The 27,842-nt window shown below is 35.9% G+C and overlaps 4 protein-coding genes and 1 pseudogene across 4 annotated transcripts; 3 read left to right on the plus strand and 2 right to left on the minus strand.

The window, feature by feature from the left end:
- The first annotated feature begins 450 nt into the window (after window positions 1-450).
- On the plus strand, window positions 451-990 carry LOC149402309 (photosystem II reaction center proteins PsbY, chloroplastic-like; annotated as a pseudogene).
- Window positions 991-5,333: 4,343 nt separating this feature from the next.
- On the minus strand, window positions 5,334-8,907 carry LOC149402310 (Mitochondrial substrate carrier family protein). Its single transcript, XM_089608096.1, has 6 exons — window positions 8,638-8,907; window positions 8,308-8,466; window positions 7,628-7,722; window positions 6,869-7,202; window positions 6,185-6,422; window positions 5,334-5,830 (listed from the first exon to the last, which is right to left on the minus strand). Exons 1-6 carry the CDS (start codon window positions 8,668-8,670, stop codon window positions 5,580-5,582), a joined length of 1,110 nt encoding a protein of 369 aa, XP_089464222.1. The 5' UTR covers window positions 8,671-8,907; the 3' UTR covers window positions 5,334-5,579.
- Window positions 8,908-10,290: 1,383 nt separating this feature from the next.
- On the plus strand, window positions 10,291-11,200 carry LOC149402311 (glycolipid transfer protein 1-like). Its single transcript, XM_089608314.1, has 4 exons — window positions 10,291-10,408; window positions 10,488-10,543; window positions 10,622-10,752; window positions 11,152-11,200. Exons 1-4 carry the CDS (start codon window positions 10,291-10,293, stop codon window positions 11,198-11,200), a joined length of 354 nt encoding a protein of 117 aa, XP_089464440.1.
- A 3,765-nt stretch (window positions 11,201-14,965) lies between these two features.
- LOC149402312 (uncharacterized) lies at window positions 14,966-16,489 on the plus strand. Its single transcript, XM_089608315.1, has 5 exons — window positions 14,966-15,175; window positions 15,410-15,511; window positions 15,624-15,898; window positions 16,025-16,259; window positions 16,364-16,489. Exons 1-5 carry the CDS (start codon window positions 14,966-14,968, stop codon window positions 16,487-16,489), a joined length of 948 nt encoding a protein of 315 aa, XP_089464441.1.
- Window positions 16,490-20,630: 4,141 nt separating this feature from the next.
- Window positions 20,631-24,875, minus strand: CPSF73-I (cleavage and polyadenylation specificity factor 73-I). The gene is made up of 6 exons (XM_089609686.1): window positions 24,753-24,875; window positions 24,322-24,566; window positions 24,138-24,235; window positions 23,669-23,714; window positions 23,432-23,581; window positions 20,631-22,568 (listed from the first exon to the last, which is right to left on the minus strand). The coding sequence occupies exons 2-6, from the start codon at window positions 24,481-24,483 to the stop codon at window positions 20,931-20,933; spliced, it is 2,094 nt and encodes a 697-aa protein (XP_089465812.1). The 5' UTR covers window positions 24,484-24,566; window positions 24,753-24,875; the 3' UTR covers window positions 20,631-20,930.
- Window positions 24,876-27,842: the final 2,967 nt, after the last annotated feature.

The raw sequence follows: 27,842 nt of genomic DNA on the forward strand, positions 1-27,842 counted from the left end.
ATGTTTTAAGACTATAGGTGCGACTAAGTCGCACCTAATAGTTTTGATGAAGCGTTGGGTGCGACTACGTCGCACCCAAACGTTTTGACGGACTTTTGGGTGCGAAAAGTCGCACCCAAAGTTTAAAAAAATCAGCGAAAATTTTTATATGCTGGTTTAGTTTTGGGTGCGACAAGTCGCACCTGAAAGACTCATTTGGTGCGAATTTTGGGTGCGAAAAGTCGCACCCGAATGTCTTCCGCACCGGAAAATAGTATTTGTAGTAGTGATATCCGTCCTTCCATTGATGTGCCTCAGAATAAGAAATCATCGGCAGAGGAGCAAAATATCGCCGGCATCGAAGAGCACGAAGTTTAGCGAGCGAAAAGGTGTGATTCTCTCTTCCGATCAGTGTTCGTATAAATCGCCGGAATTGGGATTTTCTTCAGACATCTTCGATCAAGAATTACAATGGCAGAGTGGAAGTTTGGCGTCGCACTATACCAATTGAGATCGTACTCTCTGGTCCAGAAGCTTCCGGCGATGGCGGTGCTCGCGGATCTCGGCGCGTGCGAGCCCGTGGTCGCCGCGCAGTAATCGCCAACGTGGTCGCGGCGGCGGCGGAGGGAGACAACCGAGGCCTGGATCTCCTCCTTCCAGTGGCTCCGGCGATAGGCTGGGTTCTGTATAACATCTTTTAGTCGGCGTTGAACCGGTGATGAACCAGCTCAACCGCATGAGGGAGTCCAAGGGCGCCATCGCCGCCGTGGGGTTCGGCGGCCTCGCCGCGCTAGGGCTGATCTACTCCCCGGAGGCCGAGGCCGCCGCTGAAGCCACCGCCGCCGGAGAAGGAGACAACAGAGGGACTCTATTGCTCATCGTGATCGCGTCGGCGATTGGCTAGGTTCTGTACAACATTCTTCAGCCGACGTTGAACCAGCTCAACAAAATGAGGTCCGAATGAAATCAAAAACTGAAATTGAATTGATGATCTTCATCGTTCTATAATTAAATACTGATTTTGTATTGTCTTTTTTTTTCCTTTTCTTCTTCTTCTTCTTCTATGTGTAATTGATTCCACCAAAAACTTCCCTTGTTAATGAAATCGAGAATTTTTTTTATATTATTATTCTTATCGTCAATATATCCCATTCCTATGATTTGTATGTATAAATTGATCTTTGTTTAATGATTTGTTGATCAAACGACAATCGTATCTAAACGGCTGAGTCTGTGGTGTCGTTTTATCACAGTGGTGAATAAAACGACAATCCAATTTGTTGATCATAACATAAACTAAATTCTTAGCCGGCGTTAATGTTACGGTAAATAAGATTTACTATCGTTCTTGTTACGATAAATAAGATTTACTATTGTTTTTGTTACGGTAAATAAGATTTACTATTGTTTTTATTACGGTAAATAAAATTTACTATAGTTCTTGTTACGGTAAATAAGATTCACTATTGTTTTTGTTACGGTAAATAAGATTTACTATTGTTTTTGTTACGGTAAATAAGTTTTACTATAGTTCTTATTACGGTAAATAAGATTTACTATTGTTTTTGTTACGGTAAATAAGATTTACTATTGTTTTGTTACGGTAAATAAGATTTACTATAGTTCTTGTAACGGTAAATAAGATTTACTTTTGTTCTTGTTACGGTAAATAAGATTTATTGTTGTTCTTGTTACGGTAAATAAGATTTACTGTTGTTCGTGTTACGGTAAATAAGATTTATTTTTTTCTTGTTACGGTAAATAAGATATACTGTTATTCTTGTTACGACAAATAAGATTGATTGTAGTTTTTGTTATTGTTAATTAGATTTACTAATTGTTTTTGCTATGGATGATATTATTTACTATGATAGATAATAATATTAACCTAAGGGTATTATTGGAATATTGTAATGATATCATGATAAATTGGCTATTTTCTTTAATATGTTAATAGTTTGGCTATAATTTTAAAATAGGAGTGTTGTTTTGGCTAGTTGTTTAGTCGGCCCTAAAATTTATTGACAACGATGTCAATAAATCTTCAAAAAAAATTCCAGAATCGTTTAAAGATTTATTGACATTCATGTCAATAAAGAGACAAATGTCAATAAATCTTCAAACGAATTTCCAATTTGTTTTCCTTCAAATTTTTTTAACTTCACATACTAAACGAAAAATAATTTATAACTTTTCTTTTGTGATAACAAAATTAAATACAAAAGAAAATAAAAAAAGATATTTCATAACGGATATTTTTGTACTTACACATATATGAAAGTCATATTTTTGGATTAATTTTGACTTATTGGATTTTGGTCCTAAATTATTGAGAAGGTAGTCTAGGTATAATCTCTATTCTTTACAAATTTTAAGTTAAAAGAGCTCAGTCAATTCAATTTATTTATGATTTATGTATATAGAAAGAAATCACATTCCATGCATAAATAACTAGGGCTATATAAAAATTGATCGAAAATCGGATAAAACGATAACCGAACCGATCCGAAACCAAAATTCGATTCCACTTCACATAACCGAATATTCGGTTCGGTTAACCGGATCCAGCTTGAAAAACTAGATCGATTATCGATTTTAATTTTCAGCAAATTCGGTTATCGGTTATAACCCGAATTTTTTAATAAGAAAAATAAAACATGTACGCTTCACTAGCCCAGCCCACTCTCAATTGTATCTCACACAAGTCATTTTTTTAACTTAATGTTTTCTATTCTCTCTAAGTTCCATGGTCTCTTGACTCTCTTAGACAGCGTATAGTTTCTCCGGTGTCGGCCTTTCAGTTGCGGCATCTTCTTGTCCTCTAGTGCCAAGCTCTTCTATTGCAGCGGCGGTTATATTTTCTTGTGCGCGGTCTTCTGTTGCGGCGGCGTTCCTTTTGTCTGCGTCATCTCGTAATCCGGCGTCTTCCACTCGTCGTCGTTGGTTTTTTCCATCCGCTTAGTGTAAGTCAAAGTCAAATGACGACGCACCAAATGAGAGTGATTGGGAAAATGCAAAGGTGTTCGAGGATTTTTTGCGAAGATTTTATGAGCTAACTCTATAGTTTAGTGGTTCATTGTATCTCACCTCCAACCGTTACTCGATTGATATTGTTCAAGCGAAAGAGTACTTCAGCAAGCTTTCCACATCCGATGATCGTGTAGTGTGTGGCATGGCACAAAATATGAAAGCTAAGTATGACAAATATTGGGGGAGACCAGAAAAGATGAATCGTTTGTTGTTTGTTGTGGTCATCCGAGGTACAATCTAATACATTATTCAAGTTATTTTTTTTAATCAATATTGTTGAATTTTTAATTATAGTTTTCTCTCTCACATACTTTCAGGTATAAGCTCGATTACATTGAGCATATTTCACATTATCTTTTTTCGTGTGAAAATGAAGAAAATTCAATTGTGAAGTTAGGCGAGGATGTTCTGCGTCAAATGTACGCAGCCTATGTCCTTGAGGAAAGTCCTTCAACAATACCAAAGTTTCCAATGTTGAAAAAATACAACCAACGTGGTGGACGAGAAAGAAACGAATTTGATAAGTACTTGATTGAAGACTGGAAGAGTTATTGGGAGGAGATGTAGACAATTACTTTGATTTTTTGGGATGGTGGAAGATCAATTCAATCAAGTATCCCATTCTATCGCATATGGCTAGAGACGTTCTTGCTACTCCGGTGTCCACAATCGCGTCTGAATCGGCATTTTCCACGAGTGGTCATATTCTAGACCCTTTTTGAAGCCATTATCTCCAAAAAAATGGTGGAAGCTTTGATTTGCACCAAAATTTGGTTGAGTTCTTACAAAGATCCCGTGGTCTTGCGGGAATACATGGACAAAGTGGATGCTTTCAACGATTCAAAACAAGTTGTTTCCGGTAAGTTTTTATTTATTATTTTAGCATCATTATATGTATAATTAATCACTTTATTTAATCATATCCTTGTTTATAACTTACATTTTTATTGTAGATGATGGTGAATTTATCGAAACCGAAGGGTCTCAACAAACATTTCACAGTGCAAATTGATCATGAATTTATAGGTATTTTATAGTTCGTGAATGTGAAATACTTCATTGAGTTATTTTGTTATATTTATCTCAAAAAGTGTTTGATTATAAGGTTGCTTCTTGTTTTCAGGCAGTAGCGCCCTATGGAGTACAGACTTTTCAACTTAAAGCTGAAGAACCATGAATGTGAATGATGTCTTTTTCAAGTTATGCATATGACATTTCGGATGTTTTTATCTATATTGTTGGAGTTTTTCCTTTTTTTACTTCATTTTTGGATAACTGTAAGATCTTTAAATTTGGAGTATGGAAATTTGGATGATTAGAACTTAGAATTTATTGATTTTGAAAAGATAAAAACTGCAAAACAAGTAGAAAAAATAAAGTTCAAAATCTTGTCATCCAATTCTGAAATTGGTTAACCGATTTCTTCGGTTAACCGGAATCAGAACTGGTTAACCAGTTTTAAAACGGTTATAAAATTGGTTATCGATTTTACAGAACTGGTTAACCGAGTTTCGGTTTTGGACCAATTCGGTTCGGTCATTGGTAAAAATTTTAAAAACCGAAAATTCGGTTTCGATTTTTCATTGCTGCGATATTAGAGAGAGAGAGAGAGAGAGAGAGAGAGAGAGAGTTCTTCTCAATTTCGACGTGGTTTTCCATATCTCTATCTCATATCTCTCTCTCTCTCTCTCTCTCTCTCTCTCTCTCTCTCTCTCTCTCTCTCTCTCTCTTAATAGTGAAAAAAACAAATACACATTTGTTTTATTTATATTTTTTAAGGCTTCATAAACAAAAATATGTCGATTCGTGCTTCTCAGGTGGTGATTGAGCCGAGACTATCGATCTTCTTCTCTGGTCGTCCAGAGGTAACATGTCGGTATATTTGTGTTTATGCAATCGTGTTTGTGTTTGTGGATTAGTAAATTTGTGTTTATTTGTGTTAATGTGTATGTAAATTTGTGTTAATGTTGGTATATTTGTGTGATTGGACTTCCCAAGAAGGATGAAGAGGAGGAGAAATTTGTGTTAATTTGTGGTAGGACGTTCAATGTTGATTCGTGCTAATTCATGTTAATTCTTGTTAATTCGTTTAGTGGTAATTCATTATGTGTCTCTAATCGGAGAATCGACGGCCCGAGAAGAATGGCAAGTTGACTCGACGATGAAGATAAGCGGTGAAGATCTCACAATATTTATCATATTTTTAGGGAATTTATTAATGAAAGAGTTACTTATTGTTATTTTTTCATTTATTTATTTTATTTTTGTTAATTAATTTATATTTGATAACCCTTCGTATTTTTGTGTGATTAAGTTGGTTAATGTGTATTATTGACTATTTCGCAAAATAATCAAACGCTGGATAATTTGCCGAAATTAAGTTTCTGATTGGCTACAATCATTACATAGAAATCTCCCGATATCTCTCGGGCGGGGCAAAGATTCGTCTTAAGCCAAATCTTTTGACCACAGGCGGTGTTAAACCCTTGTCTAAGGGATTAAGAAATGAAAGAGAGACTTGAGACTAGTCATTAAGGTAAACCACAAAATCACCTATTGTAGGTAAAATGTTACAATAGATGCCTCTGAGCCAGAAGCAAGTCCTTCCAAGCTTCGTAGAACATCCACGTTATTCCTGAGGACGGCATGACCTTTAGACAGCTGGCACCCCAGCCTCGATAGAGCCCCATGATTCCTCGTTCCCGGATTACTTCAGAGAGCGCCGCCGCCATGTTTGGCGGGCACTTTCCTTGCAACGCCCCAACCATTAGCCGTTTCCGAGCCACTTCCAACGGAAAGCTTATCGTGCTAGCCGTCAGACCTGCCCATTTATGACCCTTTCATTAGCATCGCTTAGTAAGGAATGCTTATACATGTGCACATTACTCTAGGAACCCTGTAAGACAAAGCATTTATCCGGAACATCCAAAACTTTGTTTACGATACTCCTTATCCAAATCAATCAAGGTTCAAACTTTGCATGACAAGATAAAGCTAGAGCTTGTGGGTATTCGTGTACCAAAACTACGGTTAAGGGAAAGAGTAAACATGTACAAGCAACGTATGTGTGTGTATTTTTTTTTTTTTTTAAATACGTGTGTGTGTGTGTGTGTGTGTGTGTGTGAGTGTGTGTGTGTGTGTGTGTGTATATATATATATCTTAGAAAGAACTCACCTGCAAGAGCTCCAATCGCGAGCAACTCTTGGCGTTTTAAAGTTTCTCTTTTCTTTGATTTCAAGTATGACCTCTTCACCGTCTCGTACATGAAATAATAGCATGTGCTGTAGGGAAGCATTCCGATCAGCGTAGGTGAAAGGCCGGAATAGAAAGCGCCGATCCCGCCCTCCTTGAAAATCGTGCTTATTGCAACAGTTAAGTTGGGATACGATTCCGGACTCACAGTCAACCGGTCCTGCATAAGATATTAGGAGCACAGAAAAAACACAATTGACGTGTCGGAAAGTGACATTTTTAAATCAAATGGTGTACATGTAGATAATATCTAAAGAGTCAAACCCTTAAGGCAATGTAGAAAATTTAAAGGAAACATACCAAGGAACCTCAAATTTCTCTATTATGATTGGAAGTCGAGAAATTTTCGAGTGCTTAGATTTTCATTTTTCACTCGTTTTTCCAAAGATAATAAAATTCAAATTTAATTTTAGCTATACACTTTCCTCAGATCTTCCTTAATCGAAGCAACACATATAGTACACTGAGTTCTCATTTTCCCCCCTTCAGATTTTCCAGGTTCCAAACATACCATAAAAAAATCTAGAAATCTCAAATTGAGAAGCCAATGCAATTCTGCATATTTTAGTTCTCTAATTCCACACGAAGGGCCTCGGGTGAAATTACCTTCAAAACTTCGAGAGGATGACAGACGAGCGTGCCAGCAACTCCAGCAGCAGCGCCGGCCACAGCAATGGGAGAAAGCCACGAGAGGGGTAAGTTGAAACTGATACGGCCAATTTGCACCTTCGGGCCGTTGTCCTGCTTCCACTTCTCCTGTGCTGATGTCATCGCTCGTTTCACGTACTCGAACGTTCCGAGCTCAATAGCCTGCGTAGGAACTATACGGATCATATTGATTGCATTTCCGGACCAGAGTCCTGTCCAACCTTGCTTCTCAATCACCTCAACGAAACTACCGCCGATGTTTTTTGAGCCAACACCGACAATCATTCTAGTCCTGCGCAGAGTTAGATAAGCAAGTTTGCACCACTAAAGATAATTCAAGATGTTGAGTCTTGAATCAGAAATTCACTGCAGGTGGAGCAATTTCATGTCCATAAAATCTGGCATTAGAAGGGACTTAAAAGCCAATATTGTTCCTCCTATAGCACCAATCCTCTAGGGGGAAAAAGAGAGAGAAAGAGAGAGAGATTTGTTTTCCTGGTCAATTATAAGACCAAAAGTGTTCTATCTAGTTTCCGACCACCTTTCTCTAATAAACTTGTTGTAAATAAATACACTGTTATCTTAGAAATTGCAACAACTCTAGGACTCGGACCATTGAAATGACACAAAGAAAGGATCATAGTGCTACTAGTCTAGGAGAACAAATCAAAATGTCAATGAAGCGATTAGACAGTGTGGGAAGTAAAAAGAGCGAACCTGATGGTTTCGAGAGGTGCAAGAACTGCCTTCGTCATAGCCCCAGCTAAAGCCCCACTAAGAAACTCGGCAGCTTCTCTTGTTATCGACAAATTCTGAACACGCAGGTCAAATTAGCATATGATCCACAAAGATCAATGTTGTGGACAGTGAAAGCAGCAAGGGTGAGTATGATGTTATTCCTGTTTTCTTCAACAACTCAACAAAAGTATCTTCCTTTGATATAATAATAACCAAACAAAAAAAATAAAAATATTAAGAAACAGCATATACTTTTAATTTATGTTTTCTTCGCATTTCTTACTACTCTATCACACTTCCATTACCTCTGCTTTCTTAGCAAACAAACAAAACAAATTGGCTTTACACTAAAAAAAAAAAAAACTGAATGTATAAATATATGAATCTAGAGATTCAAGATTTTAGACCGAAATATAAAAATCAACAGAAGTTTATTTAAACTAAGTAATCTTCAACCTCACTAACCTACGATCAATTCTTCATACTATTCATCAGATAAATACAAAAACACAAAAAACAATTAAAGATATATCTTTGTCACTCACTTTTATGATTTGATCTTTTCCTGAACCAAAGAACCCTCCTTTTTCAGCGAAGTGACAAAAGAGAGAGAGAGAGAGAGAGAGAGAGAGAGAGAGAGAGAGAGAGAGAGAGCTGACTTTGAATGCCCGACCGAAATCCGGGGCTTGAAATCGGAGCTCAAAGGTTTGAGGACTGAAACTTTGCTTCTCAAGCTCGAGCTCTTTCGGAAGAAGCATCGTCGTCGCTCCGTAGACGTCTCCGAAAACACCTCCAAACGCATTCTTCTTCATCGACGACTGTGTTTCAAATGCCATAAATCGTTATATCGAATGCAAATACGATTACTTCAACAACAACAAAAACATATAACACGAGCGAGCTCTCTGTAGACATCTCCAATGAGAGACTGATATATATAAATACACGCAAAATAAAAATACACAGGCAAGGGTTTCAAATCGACATGCCTGAGGGGAAGAAGAGAGGGATTTTGGAGACATTTGAGAGCGTTGCGTTGCTCTGAAGTTGTTTTCAGTGAAAAAATAAAATTAATATGAAAGAATTAATAAAATCTTTTTCTCGGTTTTGCTTTGGCTAGGCTGGTTGGGTTTAGCCTCTCGAGGTTTTGGAGGCACGGTGTTGTGTTATTTAATTTTTAGTTTTTTTTTTTTCCTAAGAATTCTAAGAAATAATAATAGGGCCAAAAAGCCATGTTTTTGGGCGGCCACATACACGAAATATTGCAGAAAAGCAATTGAAGTTAGGGTATTGATTGATCCTATGACCCACAAATACCCTCACTTGTGAGTTTTTGACACATGTATCAGATTTTTTTCTCTTTTTTGAAAGTATTCTCAAATATCTAAATACCCGTTCATAGCAAAATAAATTTTAATATATTTAATTTTAGAAAATCAATTCTTAGATTATAATATAATCATTCATTACATTAGAGATTTTAGGACCGTCCAATTACAAAAAATAACTTTCAAATACTTTTTAAATCTTGAGGGGGTTGAAAACTCGGCCACTCAATAATTCACCACACGTACATGGCCTGACCTAAACTAAGAACCGTATATGTGTTTAGCAAAATATTAAAAGAATAAGAAAGAAAACAAATACTATTGACTTTAGTAATTTGTGGTATTGATCATTTTGTACCAAACTATAAGATAGTTCAAATTCAATTCAAGACTGTGTCACACGGTTATATAGTAGGGGTGACAATTTGATCCGGACACGAAACACGAAACGGTTACGACACGATTTAAAGCGGATTTGGATCTCAATAAATGGATCGGTTCTTAATTGGGTCGAACACGCTAACACGATTAAATAATGGGTCAACACGACACGATACCGGTAACACGACACGATTATTAAATGGTCGACACGAAACACTATTACGACCCGCACGAATATCCCTCCATAATATTCCCTCAATTTTTCTCCATGAAATTTCAATCTAATATTTTTATTTTGTTTCACCCCATCACTTTCCCTCCTATTTTTTGTGTGAAAAAAAGAAAGAAAAATAAGCACGCTTAAACAAAATTGCACGCAAACACACATAAGAGAAACGCAGAAGAGAAGAGAAAGGGAAAGAAAAACCGCGAGGCGATTCGAGAGAGAGAGAGAGAGAGAGAGAGAGAGAGAGAAAGCGAGATTGGAAGAAAAAAAGAGAGGGAAATTGAGAGGGAGGGAGAACAACTGAGAATCGGAACGAAGAATAGACAGAGCGAGAGTCAGACTGAGAATCCCAATCGAGAGAGAGAGAGAGAAAGAGAAACGTGGAATTGATCTTGATCCCAGCTGAATTGCCCACTGTCGTCGGAATCACATCATCAGTAAGTCTCTCTCTCTCTCTCTCTCTCTCTCTCTCTCTCGCTTAGGGATTCAGAGTTTATTTGTAATAAGATCTCTGGTCTGAATTGATTCGTAGTACTCAGCTTTATTTATGTATGTAATTGTATATGTTCATTTGTTGAGAAAGATTAAAGCAATATTGGGAATATACAATCACGAGACTGCCGATTATCACGTGATTCGTGCTTTTTCCATCACCATTACTGAAAAGATGATACATTGTTGTGTTGCAGAGAGAGAGAGATCGAAAGATGGTAGAGAGGGTGTTCAGTCCGGCGTTGGAAGAAATGAAGCATAGCAAATCTGACGAGGACCAAACCCTGACGGAGCCTTTCTTGCAGCTCTGCAAACGCATTTTGCCTCTCATCGGTAAACTTAGATCCTTTTCCAATTTATTTTTCTTCCTCTGATTTTAAAAAAGCTCGAATCCTTGTGGTTTCAATTTCAGACAAGTTCGGAGCGGCCATGGTCCTCGTAAAGACCGATATCGACGGCAACATCTCGGTCTGTGCAATGTTGCTTGTATTACAATCCAATTTATTTATTTGATTTTTTTTATTATTACTATTATTTTTTTTGCAGAGGTTAGGGACGAAATATAACATAGATCGCGAAAAGTTCAAATACTTGTACGACATGGTTCGTCCAGAAGTTGAGGCCAAAACAACTAAAGGCTCTTTCAGTTGCACCAATGGCCTTCTTTGGTTGACCAGGTCAAACTTCTTTCATTCACTCCCCTCTAAAATCACCTTCTACATATCAAACATGCAACAATCTTCGCTTCTATCTGATTTACGATTCATCTCATCTAACTTGTATGTTACCGAAAATAAGAAAGCGGTATTTTTGGGCTAAATGGTTTTTAGAGGGTAGGGAAGTTGAGAAGTATATATTAAATCAATATGAGGTTGTAAAGGGTCAATTCATCCTAAGATGTTTATTTTTCATTTTTTGTGTTAATCAAGGTTTATCGAAATCCATTTGATTCTTTTATTAGCGTCAATAGTTTTGACTTGTGTAGAGATTAGATCTTTCTATCATGTCCATCTTAGCATCATATTCTGTTAGCCTATATTTGTTGAAATTTGTATTTTTAATGGTGTCAATGGTAGGTGTTTACTCTTCCATCAAAATGCCATGGAAGGAGTGCTCGAGCAATGAAGAACGCATTTTTCTCGATGTAATTAATGTAGATGTAATTAATTTGTCTAAATGAGTAAAACCGATTAAAACACGATTAAATTAACCATTTAACACGATTAATAAATGTTTTAATTTAAATGGATATGGTTTTTTTTTAAATAAATGGTCGGATTTGGATCTAAGTTTCAAACACGATTAATAAATGGTCGGATTTGGTTCTATTGCATATTTTCAAAAACATGATAAACACGTCACGATTACGACACGAACACGAATTTTCCATCCCTATTATATAGCTTCCACGGGCTTGAAGTTACAATTTTTGTTAAAGATTTTTATTTTTAATCATTTTTGTCAGAGTTGGACTTCTACTTACTTGTTTTATGATTATAAATAAATAAAAATAACAAATTTAGAATTCTTATTAAAAGTGATGAACCAAGAGCATTAAATAACACTTTTTTTTTTGAAACATGGGCGGCACCACGGGAAAGAATATCATTAAGAGCTCTCACTTAAAGTGGCGGAGGAATACCGTGGTTACATTAACAAAGATCTTTAATAATATCGCGCATCGCGCAAGGTGGAATTATTTTTATTTTTGTTAAGTTGATTTTAGTGTTGATTACCAATAAAAATGATCGAGATTAAAAAAAAAAACACCATGCTTTAAATTTCGATCCTTAAATGTTTGTGAAATTTGGTTGAACTCGCGAAATATTGGACCAGACACAAATTTCAACTTAACACTAATTTTAAGTTGACGGAAGGTTTGAAGCAAATATGTCAAGATCTGTTTAGACAGAATAATCACAAATAATCAAATATATTTTACTAAAATTTTTACTACCTAAACACCCAGTTGCTTATATATATATATATATATATATATCTATATATATATATATATATATATATATATATATATATATGACACAAATTAAAATATATAGCTCAATAAAAAAGACTCCCAAACAAATTTATGTTATTTATCAACAAATTTATATGTATTTATATATAGGACACAAAGTTAAAATATATAGCTCAATAAAAAAACTCCCAAACAAATTATGTTATTTATCAACAAATTTGTAAGTGAAAAATGTATTTGATCTAAACCGAAATTGTTAATTGATATTTGTTTTGTAAGCTCGTTACATGTTCTCTTAACACCTCTTAAATTTCGAGCGAATATCGACTTTTATATAGTAAGTTTTATTATTGATAAGCAAATTCAATCAACAAATCAAGAGACCTCTAAAAGATACATCAAATATACATGAACCTAAATCTGACATGGCCTCTATGTTAAAAACCCATCTTCAGAGACGCATGCAAAAAAACACAGAAGAAACAAGCATAAATGAAGATCTAGCCTCGAAAAAAAACCCAAGAGTTTGGAGAAGACATGAGTGAGGACTACCACGAATAAGCATAACGCACATAGACACCCAAGTCACCGTTGTTGTTGTGTTGTGGCATTACATGAACCTCGCGCTACCAACTTGTCGTCCTCCAAACCAACATGTGCATGCATCTGGAAAAACATGATTGGTTGTAGATAGATGAACTCGAGAACTAGCCACTAGCCGTGCGCACTTGTTTCCAGAGTATATCCATATGCCTTTGAAAAGCTCGATCGAAGGAACTCACCTTCATGCAATCTAGTCCCTCGTTCTATCGAGCGTCCTCGTCTAAGCAAGTTAACATACAGATGTCCCCTTCTAACCAACATACTCGTATATGGGTCAGTGCTAAACATGACCTCACGTAAAGAGGGTATTTCTCGATGAGCTCATACATAAAAGATATATATATATATATATATATATATATATATATATATATATATATATATATATATATATATTGTAAAGTAAGCCTCTTCATCATGGAACTCATATAGCAGATATTTTGAATAAATAAACAAGTTTCACTCCGTATCGAGTATTTGTTGCAATTGAAGTCTCTTGGGATCATGGGTTGGTCCATGAATTTAGAAAATAAATATTTAAGGCCGAGTAAAGATTTCGGAATGAATATTGAGAAATTTCAAGTTGGACTCGAATGAGTTTTAATTTCCCGAATGAGATTTTCGGTGAATCCTCGAGTACTAATGAGAATCTCGAGAGTGAAAATAATTTTTGAAACGCCTTAAATATAATCAAATTAATTATAATCAATGAGAGAATTTCTCAATTTATTTTCTAAATCATTTTCATTTAATTGAGGATAAGATATTGAGTTATGAGAATAAATGGACGAATTTGCAACAAAATAAATGTTGTGGTGGAAATTAGAAAAGTCAAAGGAAATAAGGGATTCTTTATCAGATTGCTCACCATTATCTCTCTAAAGAGTGTTTGAAATGCCGGAGAAAGTCGCCGGAATTCGCCGGTGGCGCCGCTGCCGGACCAAAACTGGCCGGCGAAAGCTCAAATTTCGTTTTTTCCACCATTTGTCGTTCGGAAGCCGATGAAACGACACGTCGTTTGGGCAAATAACGACCGAGCTTTTTTGTTTCATTTTATTCACAAAACGCGTAAATATTCGAGAGAAGTCAATGACATTCGGGAGAAACGGTGTTGGACAAGATGTCATGACATTATTCTGCGAGAATATGAGTGCCATTAATATCGCCAAAAATCTTGTACAACACAACAAGACTAAGCACATTGAGATCAGACATCATTTCATTCACGAGCTTGCGGAAGAAAATAAGATAAGCTTGGAGCATGTTCGTACTGATAAACAACTGGCTGACATATTTACTAAAGCCTTAGATGCAAATCCATTTGAAGCTCTTCGATCTGCTCTTGGTCTGTGTGTAATCAATCTATAGCAATTACTAGATCTAGGCCAGTATTGCATTTTATGGGCCCATTTATCTGGTTGGCCTATTCGACTATTGTTTTTAAAATGATGAAGATCTCTTATTCAATTTGGGATCATTTGTTCGTAAGGCCCAGTCCCTACTACGTCGTCGCTTTGAGATTGCCTCTTTCCCAGCTCAAAAGCGAGACGATTTATTTCTCGAAGAAGTTACTTAGAGTTTCCTTTATTTTGAATTTTCCCAATTTATTATCTCCTAAATTCTCGCTTCCGTGGCTTGAGAAAATTCCAATCGTGACTTCGTTGGTATGTGTTTCTTATTTTTTTTATTGGTGTTATTATTTAAGAACAATGGTAGGAACAAGGAGTAGTGCAAGAACCTCTATCCCCGCTAAGAAAACCACGAAGAAGAAAAACGCAATGAAAAATATCGTTGCAAAGGAAGCTATTGAGGGAGAGACGAACCTACATGGTGTGCGGGTTAAAGGACTGACTTCTAGGAAAACTACCGATGGTCAGGCTGGAGGTACTTCTTCCAAAGTCATCGCCAAGCGTGTTGGAAAACTCTCCGCTCGGAAATCCACCAAGAAGGGTAGCAATGTGGCTCTCAGTATTAAAGACATCACCAACAAAATCTCCTCTAGTGAGTCTACTAAAGTAGAGGATGTGCCTTTGTCCCCTGATGAAGAATGCTCTCTTGGTTCTTAGGAAAATCAATCCAACATCTCTCCAATCGAATGTCCTCATGTGATTGTTCAAAGTATTCCTGGTCCTAATAGCTCAAATGTTGATGAAGAAGAGAATTTGGAGATTATGAATGAAGATGTTGTTAGTTAGAAGAACTTTGATGTTAGGGTTGAAACCACTGAGAATATAAAAAATGATTCTGATAATTTGGAATCTCTTTTGGATTCTACTAATCCTCTTAGTGCTGACGTTATCAGAGGAATTATGGGTTTGACTCAAGTTATGTTTGATCAGAATGATGTCTTTGTGGAGCCTACTGCTTCCAACGGCGAGAAAGATGCTCCTCCTATTTTTGAACATGTTGTTGTGGAGTCCGAGAAAATGAGTGAAGAAAGAAGAGTAGATGCACATGTTGGTCTTGTGCCTGGTAAGAAGTTCTCTAAAAAGAGGAAAGCTGTTTCTGGGAATGATGTTGTATTATCTTATCTGCTCACCAAGAAGTAGAAGAATAGTGAGAAAGGAAAGAAAATGGTGTAGAGAAGAAGAAGAAGTAGAAAAAGAAATAAAAGGTGGGTCTGAACAAGAAGATATTTATGAAAAAGAATCATGTTAGAAAGAAGGCTGTCGAGGAAGAAGTTGCTGAGATCTTGGACGTCATCTGGGAGAATAGGAAGAAGATATGCTTGATGCTAAGTCCTCCTTGTTTAGGAAGCATTCTATCGCTGGGAAGAAGCTCAAAAGAATGTTCTTCCTGCTCTTATGGATAATACGTCATTTCACACCGAGGCTAACGTGATGAAGTGGAAGTATGTGTTTCATCGGAAGATTTACCCTGAGAGAGAGAACTGTCTGAGGAAGCTCAGAAGATTGAGGTGATCATGGAGTTGCTGAGTGATGCTCAGCTGCTGAAAACTATCATTAGGATTGGTCCTTATTATCCCAAGTTGGGAAGGAGTTTGTTGTGAACCTGCCCACTGGTCTTAACAAGCTCGACAGTCTTGACTTCAGGAAAGTATTTGTGAGAGGATATGGCTTTGACTTCTCCCCCGATGTGATCAATGACTTCCTTGGGCGTGGAAAGATTATCAATGCTGACAAACTTCCCTCGATCAGTGAGATTGTGCATGAGCTTTCAGAAAATAAAGACAATGAATGGCCCAAGAAAGGATTGCTTCCCTCGGTTTTTTTTAGTGCCAAGTACTCTGTCGTCTACATGATTGACATTGCTAACTAGCTCTATCTTCTCATGGATCCATTGTCACTCTTACTCTTGCCTGTCTCTTCTATCAGATAAAACGTTACGTGCTTATCTTTTGATTTCAGAGAGTTCATCTTTGATCATATGGTGAAACATGCTAAGTCCTTCGCTGTGAAGCTCCCTATTGGATCTCCCTCGTTAATTAATGGGATCCTTCTCGCTCAAAAGAAGTACATTGTGCATGATTTTGATATTATGAGAGTTGTTCCAAGAAAGCTTACTTTCAACCACAAGTTGTTTGAAGGGAAACATGCGCTCATGACATTGTCAGGCCTTTTATTGCGACATATGTCGCCTCTGGTGAAACTCTTGTTGTTGCGCCCTTGTCAGAGAGTGACATTCTCAAAGCTCTTATCCTTGAGGTCTCTGCACTCTAAGAGATTATTGATACATCTACTTGCCAGAAAGCAGTTTGTGAAGATTTGATCAAGGCTATGACTCCTGTAGCTCATTCTGATGGTGCTTCCTCCTCTCAGCAAGCTTCCCCTGCTCATGAAGTTGATGAAGATGAAGAAGAAGAAGATGAATAAAATGTTGAAGATGAGGGTGAAGAGACTGAAGATGACAAAGATAGTGATTGTGATGATGGTTTTGCAGGTGCTTCTACTTCTTGTTTTGTCATGCTCTTGATTTGTACTATCTAGATATTTTTTTGGTTAGTTATGTTCCTCCTGCTCTTCTTCTGGTCTGTTTTTGCTTAAGACTTTGTTTATGGCTGTTGTGTATCGATCATCCTCTCTTCTGGTATGTATGCTCAGACCTCTTTACGTTTGGATATTGGTCGATTCTGCTGTTGTGTTTCAGTACTCCTGTAAATTTGTCATATTTGTGCCTCTCTCTGTTTTTGTTTATCCTTTCATTTGATATGTTTTTTAGTCAATCAGGGGGGAAGGTAGTTAACATGTCATTTATTTTGACTTGTTAGTTGCTAGTCTCTGCGTGTCAATTTATTTTTTACTGAGACTTGATCTGTTGAGTAATGTTGTAGAAGTGCTTGCTTAAAAAAATAGCCAAATGGGGAGTTTGTTGTTATTTGTGTTGTTGGCTTATTTTTTTTACTACAAATTAGTTTGGTAAAATGTCGGATAACATGCTCCAGGATATGTTGAGACATCTTGATCACTGTGTGCATATATGTATTTTTGGCAAGTTTCATGTATTGCCAGAATGATTCGCGGAAGACTTTCTACATTGGTTTTCTTCTCGTGTATGGGTAAAGAAACCCTAGATCGACTTCCAGAAGTGTTGAATACTATAAAAGCCATGCGCCTTAGTCTTGACACATTAATCATATTTTTAGCGTTCTTATACGTGCACAATCGATGGGCTGAGAAACTAATTGTTTCATGTGTGTGGTGTAATTCTCAACATTTTTTTCCAATCATCTGAGTGTTAGAGAGTTGTTAGGTTTTGTGCTTTCGTGATTGAAGGTTTGATGAACGTTGACATCGAAGAATATCAAACGTTGGGAGAGTGTTTGAGGGGATCTTAGATTTAGGGAGCCTAATTTGGAATTCACGGGTAGTAATAGGAAAATGGCATTGAGACAGGTTTGTTCATATAAGTCCATTGTTGAACTATTGACTACTTATCAGTATAGTTAATTTCATTTCCACTGGCATACTGTCATCCAGAGTAGGTGACTACTTATATTTATATAACATTATATGAGGTTATAATTGTAATTGAAGCAAAAATACTTGTCTCGATCCTTTATTTAATTTTCAGCGGATTATTTTTGAGATTTTGACACAAATATTATTAAACTTATGTTATTTTACAAAAATCAGCTACCTTAAAATTTGACATATGTATTACCAAAATCAGGAGAGAGAGAATTGTTTTCCTACTAAAAGACCCTTTCGTGATCGTTTTTTTGTTTCGTGACCGATGTGTCACAAAATTTTAAAATATTCACGAAGTATATATTTTGTGATCGAACTGTCACAAAACTATATTTCGTGACCGATTTTCACGAAATTATAAAATATAAAAATGTATTTGCACACAGCTAATTTAGCAATAAAACTTAAAATTTTGAATTTTATTTTGGTAAAATGACATGAATTTAATAATATTTGTGTCAAAATCTCTGTTATTTTTCGAAACCTACAGGTAACAACTTCAAAATCTCTATAAAACGAGAAAAGAAGATTAATCGATTCACTCAATCCATCCACAACACTCTCTTTCTTACTGAGGCCTAAATGCTATAATTTCCATATGATTTATTTTTCTATAACTCGCCTATAAAACTTGTGAAACTTATGTATAAATTATAATAACACCATTATATCCCTATATTTATTTGAATATAAGCATAACAGTTAACCGACAAAAGTCTTAAAAAAATGTGTTTTGTAAAACGTTCGATATAAACGATGTCGAGACAAAAGTCCACTGGTAATGTTATGGGCCCTCTGAACCTTTTCCTTTCGTGCTTTTCGTGGGATGTATATCCATCCTTCATATTGGGACCATTTTAAAATTCAATACAAAACAAGTCAGGTCGGAATTGGAAATTGACCATTTCTTTTCTTCTTTTCTTAACCCGCGTGGAATGATGTTGAAATTTCAGTTTATTTTCATTTAACGTTGATATCAATGTTAATTTCTACCTGCGCAATTTCAATTAAAACTGCTTGATTAAAATTAATTAATTAAAATTAGGGAAAATAACACATTTATACCCTGTGTTTTAGTGAAATGTCGAGTTTAACCCTTGGTTTTCAAAAATGTCGAGTTCATACCCTCTGTTTAACTAAAATGACGAAATTATACCATCTGTTTAACTAAAATGATGAAATTATACCCTGAAATAGACAACAGTGTCACGAATATTTTTTTTTATTGACTTTTCATTGATGTTGCCTATAATATTTATATATAAACACCAATTATCTTTATTCATTCGCGCCATATATGTAATTTATTTAAAAACTAAAAAATAAACAACAGTCTCTTAATCGTGAAGAACACAGAAAGAGGCAAATGGGTAAACATCGATAGTTGATAGTCATCAAAATCGCATATTCGAACATAGAATCCAGGATTTAGAGTTACAATTCGAACACGGAATGAAGTCATTTCTTAGGATGTATGAGTTTTATTATTTAATTTCCATTTAAGGTTATTTTTATTTCAAAATTGAGAATTTGGAAGTTAGGTCACTGATTTAGATTTGATTTGATTTTTCTTATATAAGAGTTAATATCAATGAAAGGGAGATTTGTGACGTTGTTATTCATTTCAGGGTATAATTTCGTCGTTTTAGTTAAACAGATGGTATAATTTCGTTATTTTAGTTAAACAGAGGGTATGAACTCGACATTTTTTAAAACAGAGGGTTAAACTCGACATTTCATTAAAACACAGGGTATAAATGCGTTATTTTCCCTTAAAATTATCAATAACTTCTACACTATCATATCTAAGAATAAAATAAAATAAAAAATCTTCAGGTTTTGATTCCGGCGGAAATCTGTGGTGTTCTGATGCTCGGAAATCACCTTCTTTGGACGAACTCCGGCAGTCAGTCAGCCCCCACCACCGGAGGATGCTCTTGCGTTGCCTGTGGTTGCAAGTTCCACTTCGAAGAGATTCCGAAGCTCAGGTGTTTAGCTCCATCGGCAGATCTCGGCAACGCTCTGTTCTAGCTGCAGTGGAGTCCTCAAACGAGTTAGATTTGTTCTGATCGACGGCTCTTGGCTCCACCACTGCCTTTGACGGAGCGGATTAATTAGCGGCTCCCCGAGTCCCCGGTCGCTGACGTAGATACCGCCTCCAACAATCCCCATTTTGTACGTATTTACTTGTGATTGTTCTTGGATAGTGTTTATGGGTTTGCCTATTAGTACGTATTTATTTATATTTTTGTGTTGTTTGGTGTCTTGTCTTTAGACTAGATTACTCTATGCTATTATGTTATTTAGGTTTTGATGTATTTTCCACAATTTTTTGGTGGCTGTCGTGTCCCGAAGAAAATTTAGGATACTTTCGAGTAAAGAGTTCGAATTTTTTTGCTGGGATTTTGGCGGTGCAAACACTCAAACGTCTTTTTCCATCGTTTGTTGTCCTCGATTATTTTGGTTCATCCATTAACCTCTGATGATATTTTGAAAGAGCCATTGAGATTTTCGAAGTTGAGTGTGACTTATCTGCCGTCTGTCGGAAGCTCACACATGATGTGCTTTCATCATGTGCTTGGTGTGAATTGTTACATACACATATCATAAATTTTTACGGAATGTGACTTTGGAGATGATTCTGTACTACAATTTGGTGCAGGTCTTAAGGTCTCATCCTTCAGTGTTAAAAGATATACGATGTTATACTTTTGGGTTTTATGTCATTTATCTAATAGATTCCGTCGAGCTTTTATCAAATAAAAAATAATGACTTGTATCATAAATGATATTGAGTTGAAATTAGAGACTTTATTGAGAGATAAATTCTTAAGTTCACCATCAATGGAAATAACACCAATTATCAATCCACAGGATAAAAAAAAAATATGCGACAACCTTTTTTTTTAGGTGAACTACCCTCTCACTTGACCGTTAAAGTCTTCTCTCTAATCTCCACAGGAATAATACCCATTTTAGTATTTTAAATAAATCAATTATATTCTTTTCACACAAAAGCAAGATAATGCAAAAAAGAGGGACAGGATAAAGGAAAATATTCAACTAGATTGAAAGCAACAAAAAATAATTTTACAGAATCTAAACACAGTAATATCAATAAATCCAGTTCAAGAAAGGACTTCAACACTAAATATCTTTTTCTTTTTTTTTTGGTTTCTTTGTGACAATCTTACTAGTGTGAAGTTAACATTACTATTACTAAACGTCGTTGACAGAAAATTCTAAAATCACGACTTGGTTAATTTGTTGAGCCCATACAACAGTTCAATGTTTAGCATTACAATAAAACGAACTAAAAATGACATGAGCAGATAAAAGTGTAGATCTAAGATGCAGAGAGTGGGATCGGCTTAACGGCACTTTGTATGCGCCGAAATGCGGTCCTTACTCTTTCTTTAAGACCCTCATTTTCACTTTCGACTTCACCGCTCTGCTTATCGAGCTGTGCAACGTTCCCGTCGACATTGATCACCAGCTTCCCATTCTCTCCGAGCTTCACGTCTCCAAACAGGGACACGAGGAGCGCGTGGATCACTTTCTCCACTCTCGTCTCATTGTCTTCCTCGGTTTTGGTTGCATCCTCGGGTTCGACCACGACTTTGGGGACTTCTCGGTTAATGCTCAAAATCAAGGCCACCACAGAGTCCGACACCATGTCGCTGATGGGGTTCGAAACCCAATGAAGAGACACGTGTTTTTCCGACTCGTGCTTCACTGTCACGCGATCATGCACTCGCAGAGTTGGCACATTTGATTCCTCATCCGTCGAAGACTCGACACTGTCGTATATTTTCTTAAGGCGGTGCTTTATGACGGAGAAGGAACTGGAAAACGGAATGGTTATCCTTTGAGTGATGTTGGCCGTGGCGAGCTGCGAGAAGACGTGGAGGTCATCGGGAGCCATTATCTGATAACTGAACCCTTTCTTCACCAGCAAGCCACTGACAGTTTCCCCAGCTTCCGGGGTCTTCTCGGCCAGCTTTCCGATGGCCTTGGCCATTTTCTGAGAGTTGAAATACATTTCAACGGACTGGCAATTCTTCGGGGTGAGGATTTTGGTGTTGCGATCGGCGAACTGAGTGACGAGCTTCTGCTTGAGCCTGCCCATTTCGTTAGCTTCTCCATGGACAAGAATGATATTCGGAGGTCTCAGCTCCTCCAAGAATGCACTTGTCTGTGCAGAGTCGGCGTGGGCAGAGAACGAGATGTAGTGGACTTGCATGTTCAGAGGAGTGGTGAGTCCGTTCATGAGTGTGACTTCTTTCGGTTCGTTGATAATGGTTTTGGCGAGTGTCCCTTCAACCACATAACCCGGAATAACACACGAATTTTTCTTATCGGAGCACCACATATCAAAGAGCTGGCGCGACAGCCCGCTCTGTAGCCCACCAGGGCTTGCCATCACCACCGACGGACCCACGTCCTTGAAATTCTCCATGCCCTTCAGCGGGGATATGTGCTTGAAGATGAAGGGGTTCGACTTTGCGTTTCGGATCCGATCGTTCATCGAGAGAGTGTACGTCTCGTAAACAGACAAGCATCGCTTCGCAAGAGGGGAAGCGTAGTATATGGGGATGCTCTGGAGCTCGGGATGGTTCGACCAATACTCGTCGAGGATGAGCAGAAGTTCTTGGGCACGGCCGAGGGCAAACGCTGGGATCAGAACACGGCCTCCCTGAGAAATGGTGTTGTGTATGATATCGGTGAAGCGCTTCTCTCGGATATTACGAGGTTGATGATGCTGGACTCCGTAAGTGGATTCGATGATGCATACATCGGGTGAGAACTGAGGGGTCTCTGCAGCACGCAGATGCCGGTCCTCTTCACGTGAGTAGTCTCCGGTGTATAGGACTCGGACACCAGCTATGTCAACCATAAACATTGCAGCACCGAGGACATGACCAGCGGTGTAGCACCAAAATCGGATGCCATTCACCTCAACTGTTTGATGGAAATCAATCACCTGTGCAATTCAACAAGAGATTATAACGGTGAATGAATTGCATCTAAAGGGTTACTACAAAACCGCTCTCAATTTTTTCTTGCTCCAAATCGAAATCCGCAATTAATTTCTGAGCATAAACACGTTCAAGAAATGATCAGTTTGTTTCTAACTTCTCTTTAGATGAAAGACGTTCTGTAGTTTCGGTTCTATCATTCGTTTTCAGGAAGGAAAAAAATAAGAGATCGTTCGGTATGAAAATGTGTCTGGCTTTCCCCAAACACCTTTTCTTACTGATAAAATGTTTTGTTTCTATTTATAACAAAGAGCAAATAATCAATCATTTTATTTGAAATGATGGATAGTGGATATTCCCGCATTGGCAGTCCCAATTTCTCCAAAGATGAAAGTAATTAGTCAAGACCATTGTGTGCTATTTCATAATATCTTTCTATCTATTAGAAATCAAATTTAACTTGCACGAACTCGAGAATTATGGATGGTAAAAAAAAGATTCCAGTAAAGATACCTTCTAGTGCGAAACAACTTTAAGAAGCATATCAAATCACAGTCCTCAATAATAGATTTAAAAAAAGAAAAAGAATAAGAGAACAGTCCTGAATAAAGATGAGTGAAGGTTTATTACTGTAACTTTTGAAATGAAACAAGCTACTTAATAGAACATGCCTTCGAAAATATTTAAAAAACAAATAGTAACAGCTAAGATAGATAAGAGTATAATGCAATGTCAACCCAAAGTTCATCCTCACAACCAATACCTTCATTAGCACATTTCATATTGCAAGAATGTCGATCCAAAAGAATAAAAGAAGAAACAAAACATACATAGCCTGTAAGGGGAATCGAAAGCAATGAATACACACCTCAATTTTGTCCATGGAGCGGTTAATGTCCTGCTCATCAAATAGCATATCTTCAACAGAAAATTTGCTCACTTTTACATAATCTGTTAAAAGCAACTTGTAGATAGCCTTGGTTGCATATGTCATGAAAACGCGGCCTTTGAATGTGGTCTATGAATAATAATAAAAAAAAAGATAAGGATATTTAAAAAATTGCTTAATACAGCCTAAAGAATATTAGTAAAGATTATCACAAACCTTTTCCAGAAAATAAGGCAGAGACGCAGCATGATCCAAGTGGAAGCTGCAATTTATAGTCAAACCATTATGAAAAGAGTCTTATTAAACCAGTGGTCCTATTGAAAAGTACAAAGCTAAACCATTAATCTATTAGCTAGCTATATTAAGGAAAACACCCTACAAAATCATAATCTGGATGCTCTACAAAAACTGATTAGTTGATTATTTACTCAGTTCGATCACTTAGTCCATTCTATTTCTTTTACAATGACTGGTCACTGTTCTTTTACAATGACTAGTCACTGACCCTGAAAATGTAGAATCCTCGTACTTGAAAGAAAAAAAAACATTTAGCACCGGAACAGCGAATTTCTGATTTATGGCTGCATAAGTGAACCAAAGTATTCATCTGAACAATCACACTGGTAATTACTGATTTTTGTGTCTCGATGCACAGAAATCGAGAGTTGAGAAACAGAAAACGTACTGAGTGATGAGAAGGACATCAACCGTGGAAGGATCAATCTCATCAAAGTAGGGCAAAGCAGCCATGCCCGAGTAAGCGGGATGAATTCCGCAATCAAACTGTAACGAAACCCAGAAACGACGAAATAAGACATGAAACCAAAAGTAGTAAAGCAAACTAGTGAGTGATTATGCGTTGGCCTTACCAGTACGGTTTTGCCTTTGTAGTTCATGTAAACGCAAGACCGACCAACTTCATTACCAGCACCTAGAGGAGTTATGATTAGTTTATCTTCCTCTCGAGACGCAAACGAATCTCTTCTCTTCAGGGACGATTGTTGTGGCGGCTGTCCCATTGTCGAACCCATATTTTCTTTTTTTCTAATTCAACAGCGAAACAAAACAGAAGAGACTCGAAGATTTCCCAAATAAGCCAATCAATTTCGCTGCTCTGTTAGGCAATTTATCAAACAGTACATGAGCATTAAAAAGAAATGGAATATGATGAAATCAACCAAATACGTTGATGAACATAAATGTAATAGGTTGTTTGTAGAATTGAAAAAGAGATGATATCCTAGTTGTTCTTAAACACAACCTAATAAGAAACAAAAAACTTCAATAAAATTGATTTTACCTGACGATGCGATATAAGACTGCCTCTCGCAGAATATGAAATTACAGAGAAATGGTGAGTCACGACTAGACTGTGACCTAATTCGGAGTGAAAGAGCGCGAAGAGTGTCGTGCAAAATGAAAAGGGAAACAAAGATATACACTAATGAGAAATCCATTATGTTTTCGATTAATTACAGAATTTCCCCTGAACTCTTATATCTTTAACAAAGTTCCCCTTCAATTTTAATTCGTATCAAACGTTTACTCTTAATTCTGAATACGTTTCAATATTCCCCTTTCTGTCAGATTTTGAACATGTGTATGTGACGTGAGATCAAAATTAAGGCAAATAGGTAAATTAACATATATAAATCCATTAATAAATTAGTAACTTTTTCTCTCTCATTTTTCTTTATCTGTTAAACCATCTCCAATTCACTTCGTAATAGAGTGAGAAGTGACAAAACTTAGTTGAAACTTGAAAGTGCTTTTAGACCCGTTTTTAGTTATTGTTATAATTTATAACTGACATTGCCATTTAGTAAAACAAGTTCTCATAAAAGCTAAAAAGCGCTTTTACGAAATATAACATAGAATTGAAAAACAAGAAAAACGTGGCCTTTAAAAAAAAGTATTAATGCTGAACAAATAAATTACAAATATATCCTTAACCAATTTTGAATATTTTTAACTATTATTTCCTCATTTTTAGAATCTGGGAATCATGATCTTCTATTTTATCTCAAATGAATGATATTTAATCTTCTCCGGCGGATCTAGACATGTAGGTCAAGTGGAACGGCTAGGCAGCGATGGAAGCCTCGCCAAAGATGAGAAAGAAGAAAAACTCCATCGAATTCTTCTAGCTCATCGTCATCCTGCTGTCTTTATTTGTTCGCATATTTTTTTTACTATTGTATGCATATTTTTTTGTTACTGTCTGTATTTTTCTTTAGCTAGTGTCTGCATTTTTCTTTGCTATTTTATCCATATTTTTTTCTACTGTCTGCATTTTTCTTGGCTAGTTGTGGCTATTTGTCAAAGAGTCCTCCATTTTCTGACCGCTTGTAAAACCTCCTCAAAACGTTATTTCCTTCCAATTTCATGCTGCAAAATAGTCATTCTCTAACTATTACTTCCATTATTTAAAATAAATTTTAGAAAATTACATAGAGAATTCTCAAATTCGATTTAATTATTTCAAATTATAGAGAATTCTCAAATTCGATTTAATTATTTCAAATTATTTAAGGCGTCTCGAAATTTTATTCTCACTCTTGAAAATTTACTTACTCAAATAATCTATGGAATTCCCTTCCGAGAATTTAAATTCATTTGAGACAAACTCGAAAATTCTATAACTCATTATGAGATATTCAAACAATCTTAAATAATTATTTTTCCTAACTTGAACCACTATATGCTCCCGTGAGAGATTTATTTGCAACAATTAAAGCCTAATTAACGGAAAACTCATTAATCAACTATAAACGTTGATGAGACAGTACTTCAAATTTGTGCATTTTACACAACATAATCAATTTCAAACGTGATTTTAAGGATCTAGCCAACGTTTGGTAAATTTTGTAATATAACCATTTACTAACATAAACAGATAAAAAATATCGGAAATACTCTTATGTAGCGTAAATCATATAAACAATTCACTAGCAAATGGTTCAGGATTTTCGAATTGATAGTCAACGAAATCAGCTAAATAAATGCATATCCACGTTTGAAATTTTAAAAATTTATGTGTGTTTTTTAGTGTTTTTGAATTTTTAAAATACTCTTTAGATTACAAATTATGGGTATATATTGTATATAAATTATAAACTAAATTATGTACATATATGTTATATATTATATGATTCTATATATACTTAAGATTAATTTGTTAAGTTAGTATATGTACGTATGTATAAAGGATTATGTATATATATTGTATTATATAATACAATATAATATTATAATATATATATATAGTAGTCAGCGTACACGTAAGGGTTAATATATATGTATATACTTATATATAAATAAAAATAATAATTAATATATTAGGAGTAGGATTAAGTTAGACTTTTTCATATTTTCTCTCAGTCCTCTCTCTCTCTCTCTCTTCCGTTTCTCTTTTTTTTTTTTTAAATTTGTAGCCGTAGATAGACAACTCAATCATTGAAAAAAAAAGTATGTATTTCTTTTATCTGGTTCGGATTAAAAAAAAATCATTTTTTAAAACGCTTGTCGTGGTTTAGAAAAGCGTTATTTTGCGTCGATTCTTTTTTTAAAAACTAGATTTAAATGTCTCCTATCTAAATCTTTAATCGGGTATTTTTTTTTATAAAATACATAATATTTTTTTATTATTCTCAAAACAGTACGCAGATCTGTAAAACAGTTTCTCGTCAATTTTCAAAACCGTTTTAAAACGCTTAGTATGAGTTGTTCGTTAATATTTTTAACCCGATTCTTTTTGTAAAGTTTTTTTTTTATTATGTCTCATGTTGAAATCAATTATTTTTACGAGTTTTAGAATGAAAAATTATTTTTAAACAGTCGTTTCAAAATTTGGGTACAGATCTGATTGTTTAGTAAACCCTAAATTTTTATAATTTGTTAATTTGCTTTGTTTCTCAACGGATTCTAGCTTTATCGATTCAGAACTATGTGTTCAAAATTAATTTTCCTATTTACTGGAAGTTTTGTAGATTTTTCTGCAGCAATTTGTTTTCTGTCTTTTACCCGAGGGTTAGGGATATTTTAGTAATTTTTATGCTAGACACCTTTCTTAATTTTTTTTTTTCCAGCGACCCTCTTTTGAGAAAAATTATTTTTCAGTGGGTTATTGACCAAATTCTTTTTGTTTCCGGTTAGATCCCGAGTCGTCTAGTTTTGATCTGAATTAGATAGAGTGTGTGTTTTTATTTGTGTGATTTGTTTGGATATGTTTTTTTAAGATTGGACATGCTCTTAGACTTGTTATGTGATATGTTATGATATGATACGATATGAGAGTTTATTATGTGATATTTTATGATATGTCGAGTTGATGATATGATATGTTATGTCGTGTTATGTGATGATACGTTGTAAATTAGAATATTTATAA

This window comes from Urtica dioica, chromosome 3, assembly GCF_054948205.1.
Source record: "Urtica dioica subsp. dioica isolate 48M chromosome 3, U.dioica_male_clone48M_v1_H2, whole genome shotgun sequence".
In the NCBI taxonomy this organism is placed as follows: Eukaryota; Viridiplantae; Streptophyta; class Magnoliopsida; order Rosales; family Urticaceae; genus Urtica; species Urtica dioica.

Bases quoted from the DNA above. Each gene is read 5' to 3' on its own strand.
- LOC149402311 (XM_089608314.1), top strand. From the start codon at position 10,291: ATGGTAGAGAGGGTGTTCAGTCCGGCGTTGGAAGAAATGAAGCATAGC. The intron at 10,409-10,487 runs GTAAACTTAGAT...TTTCAATTTCAG, and splicing joins ACGCATTTTGCCTCTCATCG to ACAAGTTCGGAGCGGCCATG. The intron at 10,544-10,621 runs GTCTGTGCAATG...TTTTTTTTGCAG, and splicing joins ATATCGACGGCAACATCTCG to AGGTTAGGGACGAAATATAA.
- LOC149402312 (XM_089608315.1), top strand. From the start codon at position 14,966: ATGGGTTTGACTCAAGTTATGTTTGATCAGAATGATGTCTTTGTGGAG. The intron at 15,512-15,623 runs GTGTTTCATCGG...AACTATCATTAG, and splicing joins ACGTGATGAAGTGGAAGTAT to GATTGGTCCTTATTATCCCA. The intron at 16,260-16,363 runs GTGAAACTCTTG...TCTACTTGCCAG, and splicing joins TGCGACATATGTCGCCTCTG to AAAGCAGTTTGTGAAGATTT.
- LOC149402310 (XM_089608096.1), bottom strand. From the start codon at position 8,670: ATGTCTCCAAAATCCCTCTCTTCTTCCCCTCAG. The intron at 8,467-8,637 runs GCATGTCGATTT...TTTGAAACACAG, and splicing joins CCCTCTCTTCTTCCCCTCAG to TCGTCGATGAAGAAGAATGC. The intron at 5,831-6,184 runs GTGAGTTCTTTC...ATAAATGGGCAG, and splicing joins CGCGATTGGAGCTCTTGCAG to GTCTGACGGCTAGCACGATA.
- CPSF73-I (XM_089609686.1), bottom strand. From the start codon at position 24,483: ATGGGTTCGACAATGGGACAGCCGCCACAACAATCGTCCCTGAAGAGA. The intron at 23,582-23,668 runs GTTTGTGATAAT...TATTATTCATAG, and splicing joins TGCCTTATTTTCTGGAAAAG to ACCACATTCAAAGGCCGCGT. The intron at 22,569-23,431 runs GTGTGTATTCAT...TGAATTGCACAG, and splicing joins GCTCCATGGACAAAATTGAG to GTGATTGATTTCCATCAAAC.